Source organism: Aedes albopictus, chromosome 1, assembly GCF_035046485.1.
Source record: "Aedes albopictus strain Foshan chromosome 1, AalbF5, whole genome shotgun sequence".
NCBI lineage: Eukaryota > Metazoa > Arthropoda > Insecta > Diptera > Culicidae > Aedes > Aedes albopictus.
Window position 1 is genome coordinate 43,283,767 of NC_085136.1, and position 9,584 is coordinate 43,293,350.

General features: G+C 47.1%; 1 protein-coding gene across 1 annotated transcript; it reads right to left on the reverse strand.

Moving 5' to 3' along the window:
• Positions 1-877: 877 nt before the first annotated feature.
• On the reverse strand, positions 878-9,584 carry LOC109402631 (dihydropyrimidine dehydrogenase [NADP(+)]). Its single transcript, XM_029856034.2, has 6 exons — positions 9,433-9,584; positions 6,359-6,568; positions 2,999-4,298; positions 1,417-2,939; positions 1,183-1,340; positions 878-1,115 (listed from the first exon to the last, which is right to left on the reverse strand). Exons 2-6 carry the CDS (start codon positions 6,404-6,406, stop codon positions 1,028-1,030), a joined length of 3,117 nt encoding a protein of 1,038 aa, XP_029711894.2. The 5' UTR covers positions 6,407-6,568; positions 9,433-9,584; the 3' UTR covers positions 878-1,027.

Sequence of the window (9,584 nt, forward strand, 5' to 3'; positions counted from 1 at the left end):
CCGTTCCGTCGAGGTTTGCGTTTTTTGACAGTTTTCCCATGAGAAATGTGTCAAACTACTGTCACGCACACGCAAACGTATGCATTGTGTGGGGCACTTAACGTTGGAAATTGTGCGCATTGTGCGAGATTCGAGTTTTGAACAGCACTGACACAGGTGAGTCGATTTTCATATACGCCGAGCTGAATGTCGAGCTCAGCGGATCTGATCCGCTACCTACCAAACTATGTCCGACACTTTGACACACTCAATAGGAGCAAAATTGATTATTGCGCATCATAGGGTATGTGTGCCATCAGTAATCTCACGCTCCCATATTCATCTTATTCGAAAACAAGCGATTACGGCACCGATTGATTTCGTTCTTTTTGTTTTCATGGGTGCTCACTTCTAACAAAAAATACAAAAATAAGAAACAAAACAAACAGCGATTCAATCCTTTGTTTTTCGTAGGATGAAAATGGGAGCCACATGCTTAATAAGGGAACCAATACCCTAGTTCCAGTTTCAACTTTGCTTTTATCTTAGCCGACTTTCGACAATTTCCTCGACAGCTGCTTCACCAGCTTCCAGCAGTGGGATTGATGATCGATAAAATTGAAGATCGATTTTATAGGCCAGAGGTCAGTTAACACAAGCTAAAAAGCAGACAAATGCCAGATCGTCTTATCCATTATTGAATCCAGCATTTTACGAACGTTAATGGCTGCCAGAAATTTGTTAATATTGTGTAGGGATCAACCGGATTCATATTGGTTCTGTTAGGCAGCTGATGGATCATCAATCGCCAGATCTCTACCAGAAAGTGGGCCGCGAGCGCCCGTAATATGCTGGATAAGTATCGCTATCCTGGCAATTGAGAAACTCAAACAAGACATAAATGCAAGATATTTATTGAATATACAATTCTTGAACTGAAAAACTTTGACCCGTATGTGTACTGCAAAGAATATTCCTTTTTTATCTCTGGAATGTTGAAACCTCGGTTGAAACTATTGCTTGAGAATCACTTCTGGCCATGTTGCGGTCACTGCGACGGGGATAGAGCATGCACCGACACGTTTTTATTGATCTGTCCTCGTTTGATCACGTGAGGGATTTTCTTCGGAACCATGCTGGAAAATTTATAGAAAAAAAATGTGAGTAATCGTTAAGAACACATGTTTTTAAACTGCATCTCACCTAATACAATCGATGATGGGGCAAACGGAGAGGCACAGATTACAGCCAGTGCAATCGTCCGTCACGTGCGGCAGATGCGTCACCGAGTTGAATTGGATCGCTTGGTAGCCCGAGTCGGCACATGTCATGTAACACTTGCCACAGTTGATGCAGAGGTCCTGAGGAAGAACAAAAAAAAAAAAAAAATGCCGATGTCAGTGAGAACATACAAAAGTCATGACTGAAACAACTTACATCATCGATCAGCGCCACGACTTGCTTTTTGTTGTCCAAACTCTTGTACGAGCCGACCTTCGGCAGAGCGGCTCCCAAAACGTCCTTGATCTTTGGCGCAGGGTTCGTCAGCTTTGCAACGTCTCCGTTCGTAACAGCTGCAACTTCTTCGGCACATGGATCCCACAACGGGCCCTTCTCCAACCGCATCTGAGCCAGCTTTTCCTCGCGCTTCTTCTTATACTCGCCAAAGTGTAACAGCGGCTTACCGTCGTCGTCCTTCAAGGGTGCAACGGGCTTACCCTTTTGGAGCTTCTGAAGTGGAGGCGACTGACCGTCCCAAGCTAGGCTCTCCGGCGGAGGGTTCGACTTCAGGTACAGCAGAGCCTTCAGGCCAAGGATGTAGTCTTCTACGACGGTGAAGTCCTGGTTCTGGATTGAGGAGCAGATTTGCAGGATGGGAGCGCCACACTGAATGAACTGCAGGGCAACGTCAGCCGAGTCAATGCCACCGATGCCGCAAATCGGGAATCCGGGCATTTTGTTGCCGATCAGAGAGATAGCTCGAAGCGCTTGAGGGCGAGTTGCGTTTCCGGAGACTCCTCCGTAGGTGGTGCGCTTTTCAACGCCAACCGCCGGCCATGGAGTAGTGTCCGCCTTGAGGGACATCAATCCCTGTACGGTGTTGATGGCGGAGACACCGTCCGCTTTGCCTCGCTGAGCGGCTTGGGCGATCGACACGATATCCGTGATATTCGGCGTCAGTTTGACGAAGAACGGAATTTTGACGGCTGCGCGGACCCAGAGGGAGATGTTGTAGACCAGCTTGGGATCTTGACCGCAGGCTAGGCCCATACCGGATTCACCCATGCCGTGGGGGCAGGATAGGTTCAGCTCGAGCATATCGGCTCCGGCAGCTTCCGCACGCTTGGCCAGTTCGGTCCAGTCCTCCTCGTTGTACGTGCACATGATACTGGCAATGACTACTTTGGTTGGGAAGTCACGTTTGAGCTCCTGAATACCTGTAAGCCAATAGTCGGCACACTTTTCCGAAATCAGCTCAATGTTCAGGAAGGCACCCTGCTGTGGTCCGAAGGTGTGTCCGGAGGTGACACCTCGCACGATACGTGGACTGACGTTGGTCACCATGTCCTTGTCGAGGGCGAAGGTCTTGGTAACGGCGAAGCCCCAGCCTTGCTCGAACGCGCGGCGGATCATAGCGGTAGCCGTGGTCGGAGGAGCCGAGGCCAATCCGAAGGGGTTCTCGAACTTGACGCCGCAGACCTCTACCGAAAGGTCGACGTTGTCGATTTCGGTGTAGAACAGCGGGAGTTTGGGGGTGGTGTCGAAGGGAATGCCTTGGAGGTAGCAATGGATGTACCAGGCGGCTGTTTTGCCATCGTTGACGGATTCTACGGTGGTTTCTGCGGCTAAGGCCAGATCACCTCCACAGAAAACGGCTGGGACTTGGGTTTGCTGAGTCTTGGAGTTCACTTCAGGAAGGTTCCAGCGGTTCAGCGGGACTGGGCTGAGGGCGTCGATTGCTGGAATTGGAAAATAGGGTTAAGTCGCGTAAACTAATTAGGACAGAAATTCAACTCACTATCTTTATCACTCAATCCGGACCCGAAAGCGGAGATGACGTAGTTGGCCTTCAAACGGGTGATTTGATCCGGGTCCTGGATCCAGTTGCCTTCGTCGTCCTGTTCGGTGCGGAAGAATTCCAGCGCGGCGATCTTTCCGTCCTTCATGATCACCTCCTTCGGGGCCATGAACGGGATGAACTCACAGCGTTCCTCGCGAGCCAGCTCAACTTCTTCCGGCACAGCGCGGATGTTGTTGTTACCTCTGCGGAAGCAGACGAACACTCGGCGAGCACCGCAGCGAAGTGCCGAAGTGGCGCAATCGAAAGCGGTGTCGCCAGCGCCTAGCACGATCACGTTACCGGAAAGAGCGGGCAGGGCTTGGGCAGCAGTGGCTTTGCAAGGGCAGAGACCGGGCTTGCTTCCGTCGGATACCTGCGGTAGGAAGTTCTTGGACGTGTAGAAGCCTTGCTCTGGGGTGAGGCCTTCGAATATCTTGTCGATCTTGGGTTGCGGAAGTCCGATTCCGAGGAACACGGCCTCGTTTCCGGAGTCGAGCAGACCTTGAACAGTGAGGTCGCTGGTTGACAGGCAACGTCCAGTCTCGATTTTAACGCCTAGATCTTTGACGAGTTGGATTTCAAAGTCGACAACTTCGATGGGTAGACGGTATTGGGGGATTTCGGCAGAGCTGAGGCCTCCAAGGTAGCTGCGGCGTTCGTAGATGGTGATGTCCTTGTAGCCGAGACGACCCAGGAACGTGGCACAGGACAGCGATGCAGGTCCACCTCCAAGGAGGGCTACCTTCTTGTTCGGGAACTTGAGTGGTGCCACGTTCGGTGGGATGATCTGGTGCAGTCCCATTCGCTTGAACACTTCGGTGGCGAACTGCTGCAGGCCTCCGATATTGATGGCGCCTTCCTCGGCGGCTTGCAGGTTGCAGCCGCCGACGCAGAGGTCCGAGGTCGGGCATACCATGCCGCAGGTCAGCCCCAGTGGGTTGTCCGAGAAGATGGCCTTCGCCGCACCGTAGTAGTTCTTGTTGGCAATGCTGGTGATGAAGCTCTTGATGTCCAGCTGGGTTGGACAGGACTTCTGGCACGGAGCGTCGGCACACTTGAGGCAGCGGGCGGCTTCCCGTAGGGCTGCACGCTCCGATAGGGTCGTATGCTTAATGTCCGAAAAGTCATTGGTCAGCGGAATGCAGCTCGTACAGGACCGGTCGGTGTTCCGCTTCCAGTGCTTCTTGTTGACCTTGGTCACGGTGGTCGGCACTAGCGATCCGTGGGACTTGACGCGCGGGTTGAGGGTCAACAGGCTCTGCGTTGAGGAGTTTGAAAGAAAATTAGAGTGAAGTACTTTGGAAGATATGCGACGTCTAAAGATAAGATGATGTCCTTGATGAAATGGTAGGACGTTAATGTATGGTGAGACCATTCCATGCTATTCTTACTTTTAACCCAGCGGAAAGGTACTGGAAAAACAAAATTCCTAAAACAATGCAAACAATAGGGGCCGCACCCTATGACATAATTTTAATTTTTGCAATATCTCTTATCTAAATTACCGAATTCAACCGAGGTTATCTCATAGGCAACTTGTTGCCAAAAGCCAGCGTCTATTTACTAAAGCTAATTCTTCGGAGTAATAAGAGGTATCATAAAAACTGAGATAATGGTCGGCTGATAAGAGAGCTCATCGCCATTTCACTATCTGCTACCACACTGACTGGCTGGCTAGCCGCCGTCCGTCATCCTATCGCACTCGCGTGTGTGCCTCTTCGAACAGCAATGGGGTTCATCAATATTGGCCCGCGCTTTGGCCGAGGTTTTGACGTCGTCGTAGTCGGTTATCGCGTGTTGTCAGTCCCCACCCAATCCACTTCAAATATATGTGGCGAATTACAGCTGCTAGTCGGCATCAATCGTGTCCAATCATATGAATAACAAGGTCAGTTGAGATTGATTGCGAACTGTCCCCGCGCGGGGAAAACGGTGAAGAATGCGACACAGAAGGGAAAAGCTTTGAGACTAGAGAATGTTGAATGTTAAGCAAGACAACACTGCATTGACAACCTGCAAATGGGAGTTAAAAGTTCATTTAGGTTCGTCCGGACATCACGACACTTACTTGATCGATCAAAAACAACATTATTTATGCCCGCTCTAGTGTCAAAATTCTCGGACCGCGATGAATTCGGTTCATCGGTGGATAAGTCCATTGAACAGAATTCACTCAGTCCGAGAATTTTCACACTAGCGCCATTTCTAATCAGAATCGTCCAACTCATGCCAACTAACAGCAAGAAATGAACCGGTAACTGCGGGTCATGTTTACTAAAACTACTTATGGACTTATCCACGGATGAACTGAATTCATCGCGGTCCAAGAATTTTGACACTAGATCGAGGCCATTCCCAATCAGAATTCAATTCTGATTGGAAGTCGTTCAATTCCGATTGGAAGCGGCCCCGCTCTCTCTCTCTCTCTCTTATTGGCGTAACGTCCTCATTGGGACAAAGCCTGCTTCTCAGCTTAGTGTTCTATGAGCACTTCCACAGTTATTAACTGAGAGCTTCCTCTGCCAATGACCATTTTGCATGCGTATATCGTGTGGCAGACACGAAGATACTCTATGCCCAAGGAAATCAAGGAAATTTCCTTTACGAAAAGATCCTGGACCGACCGGGAATCGAACCCGTCACCCTCAGCATGGTCGTGCTGAATACCCGTGCGTTTACCGCCTCGGCTATAGCGGCCCCGCTCTAGTGGCCAAATTCTTGGACCGCGATGAACTCGGTTCATCGGTGGATAAGTCCATCACATCTCGCATCCGGTGAACATCCAGTGAACTTCCGGTCATTAGAAGTTCATAAATATGTCATTTTGTGTAAGCAGTGTCCACGTTTAAAGAAAAGAATTACCTAGTAACCCGATTAAAAAAGAAAACCACGGATAAGTCCATGAAATAAATCATTCTTTCTTTGGATGTCAAAGAAGGCTTCTTTTCGAACGAGGGGTATAACATTTGTCAAAATGTCAAGCAGTTGTCACAAAAATCACATTTTACCCCATTTCCCCCACAAATAATGCGTAAATGGAGCAAGTAAATAAACAGAACAATGTTTAGAACCCTTTTCAAGCCCGGAGGGCCCACGCCTTCATTACTGCATGGGACCGGGACGTTAACCCTGTTCATTCGAGTCTCGCGCGCGCCTACTGCGCTGTGTTGTTTTCAAACAACCGTACAAACATTGTCAAAACAACTTGTTTACGTGTTTAATTAGAGCACTATGATTGCACAGTTGATAGAATCAAAAACGGTGATATGATGAAGATGCAGAAAAAAATATCGCAGAATGCCGTGCTAATTCACTTACCTCGATGTCCGGCAAATCCTTGCTGGTCAAAACACTAGCACAACTCATGCTGAGATGTTTTTCCCTCCGACAGGTGGTGGTGGTGGTGTTAGATAAACAGATACAAAAATCAGTTGACCGATCTCGTACGATGCCAGGCGATTAGCACACCCTCTTATCGAGTGTGCTCGAAGATAATCGTTCGATGAAACAATCGGGGGGTTTATTTACCTACAGACGAAAATAGAAATCAAAGTCAATGAACGGGCGGGAAGCGTTGATGTTTCCCTGGCAACTGAACACCCCCGATGCGATGATAACGGCTGGCCGGAGCACGTAGGACATTTGTCAGGTTTTTGTTGTTTCTCGCTCTCCACAACACAAAGCGGAGCTGTCTGTCTGTCTGTCTGTCTGTCTGTTATCCGAGCAGTATTTTGAATAAAAAATCAGCTATCATCAAGCGAGTCGAAAAAAAGTTCTCCCTTGTTTCCATGCTCGCTTCGCGGTTGTCCCCGGTGACAAGTAAAGATGTAGGGGGGATCGGTTTGATACGCGCCGTTGGGGTTAAGTGACCCACCCTTGATAACTTCCTGATCTGATACTAACAGTTTTCAATTACAAAAACTTATAGCTCCGCAAACCAAACATTAATATTATTGAAAAATCATTTTTCAAAAACAGTCGTTGACGTTTGTATTCATTTCTGACTACACAGATCCTTTCAAATGTGCATTAATTTCTTTACGTCATTTGAATCATAATTTTCAGTAAATAGAAGGCAACTTCTGAATCATTAAACATGTCTAAAGGCACATAACATAAGTGAAACTCCATGGTCAGAGCCTGAGACGAGACTCGCGAAGAGGAAAAAAAGCAACGTCAAGTGCAGCCCAACTGAGCTGTCAGTTGTAGCCCGTTTGATTACGTTACCTAAAACGAGGAAAGTATTGCTATCCGAGATAAATTCTGAAGCCAAAATTCACTCCGAGCAGCATTTTCTTCTCCTGTACTGTCAAAAATAAATTGAAAACAAAATATTCCAATGATTACTATGCTTGGCGATTGTTGGCGATGCAAAATTTCACCTCAACATGATTTTGTGCGTGAATGGGATTCAGTCACACTGCATGTGAGGTGATGTGGTCACGTACGTGTTTGAACCACCAGCCCGAAACATAATGTCAACACAGATAGGAAGAAGAAAAAAATAACATAGTGAAGAAAAAGAAGACCGTTTTCGCGAGTCTCGTCTCAGGTCAGAGCGAAGGAAAAAGTTGAATCCTTTTCCAGCACGCGAAACTGTTATATCTTTTATAAAAGGCGTCGAACTGTCATTTATTTTGGTAAACAAAAAACATCTGATCCAACCTGTATTCCAGTTTTGGCAAAGAATACAGGAACGAAGATTGGCAACTGAGATATACGCAACACTAGCTGCTGAAAATCGACTTATTCATTTTGTCATAAATTCATTGAAATCTTCGAAATACCACATCCACGTTTCACATATCGATCTCCCTTTATATTTATAGCCATAAAACGTATTTTTGACTTGAGTTTACAAAGTTTTATTACTATTTATGTCCTATTTTAGTTCTACACGTGCTGCCAGTCTAGATCTATGAGGTCTTTGTTTTACTTCACAGCAATGAAAAATGGTATACATGCTGAAAAATACTATGCCAATAATGTTATAATGCATTTGACATTTCGGTGCCCTGTATACCAGTGTACGAACTCAGAAAGGCATCAACTTTTTGAGCCAGAGTTCCACTTATCTTATGTGCTAAAGGTCCTATCTACAGAAGAGAGGCGCTCTTTGGTTTCCCTCTCTTTCGTTAATATCTCAGCTGTTTATTTGTATTATGATTGTCTCTTTGCATTGAACGATGGCCAAAACAATCGTCTTTTGATTTGTACTGCAATAGTTGAAAAGTGTACCATTACATTGCAATAATTGAAAGAGAAAGTGAATAAAGAGAGCCTCCCAAATGCAGATAGGACCTATTGAAATGTTTGGCCTGAATTTGTGTGTCAGACCCGCTCTAGTGTCAAAATTCTCGGACCACGATAAATTCGGTTCATCGGTGGATAAGTCCATTGTTACGCGCTTTATAGCGAGTCATTCCTAAAGGGTGGATGCGTATTACCCCGATCTCCCCTAATAATACAGCGGGTGTCACATTTGTATCGGACGCGGCCTTGAGCGTCGAAACCTGTTCGCGATTTTTTCGCCTAGGTTCTATTATGTTTCCAGTTCAAAACCGAATTAGCGACATTTTTTCTTTGACTTCCGCTGCTTTTGCCTTGCGTTAAACACAATGTCGGAAGTGGGGCGCTGTATTGTACACCTGGTGCGCTATACAGCGCCCCACTTCCGACATTGTGTTTAACGCAAGGCAAAAGCAGCGGAAGTCAAAGAAAAAATGTCGCTAATTCGGTTTTGAACTGGAAACATAATAACTTCTAGCGGGCACGCTACTCGTGTATCGCCGTGTCGTGTTCTTTTTTCTTCCAATCATAGTAGGCGTTACACGTCGCAATAAGACGTGATGGCGCTTGCTATGTTCGGATAATAATTCATATCGTCGCGCGGAATTATGCCCGCAGCTTGCTGCTGTCAGGACCACGTGAGGCGAATTTCCCATTCATTTCACGCATAATTCTAATTGGACAGAACGGAACGCCACCCAAAATGATCGGATTCCGTCGCGTCGTCATCGCCGTCGCATTACATGAATTAATCAAACGTAATTTATTGGCCTACTGTGTTCGCTCGGCTCGGTCGCCCGCCGTATTTTCCACATGCGGGCGCCCAACCACCTTTTAAACCAATTATTCATGTTGCGCGTCTTCCTAGCAGGTGTTTTGACTAGTTCGTCTATCTCCGCCGCGTTTGCCTAGTCCCATCATCTGGAAAGCCTCTTAACGTTATCAATTTCACGGATTGTTGCCTCGTTGTCATTCGCAATTTCACTCAGCCTCCGAATCCTGCGCAAATTCTTCTGACGTGGAAGAACTTTCAAACTTCCAACACACTGGAAGTCACTAATAACTTTTCACTAAGTAATCACAAGGGGAGCCACGATACTAACCTTCCAAACGGTTCGACGGTCACGATTAGACTGATGGTTCCTGGCTAGCTAGAGTTGTCGCCTAAGCACAGTCCTCCTGCTAGTCGTTTGCGCAGCCCGTCCCATGGCATCGTAGCATGCTTTATTCGCGTCGCACTCGGATAGAAGGAACT

Bases quoted from the DNA above. Each gene is read 5' to 3' on its own strand.
- LOC109402631 (XM_029856034.2), bottom strand. From the start codon at position 6,406: ATGAGTTGTGCTAGTGTTTTGACCAGCAAGGATTTGCCGGACATCGAG. The intron at 2,940-2,998 runs GTGAGTTGAATT...TTCCAATTCCAG, and splicing joins CGGATTGAGTGATAAAGATA to CAATCGACGCCCTCAGCCCA. The intron at 1,116-1,182 runs GTGAGATGCAGT...TAAATTTTCCAG, and splicing joins CCCATCATCGATTGTATTAG to CATGGTTCCGAAGAAAATCC.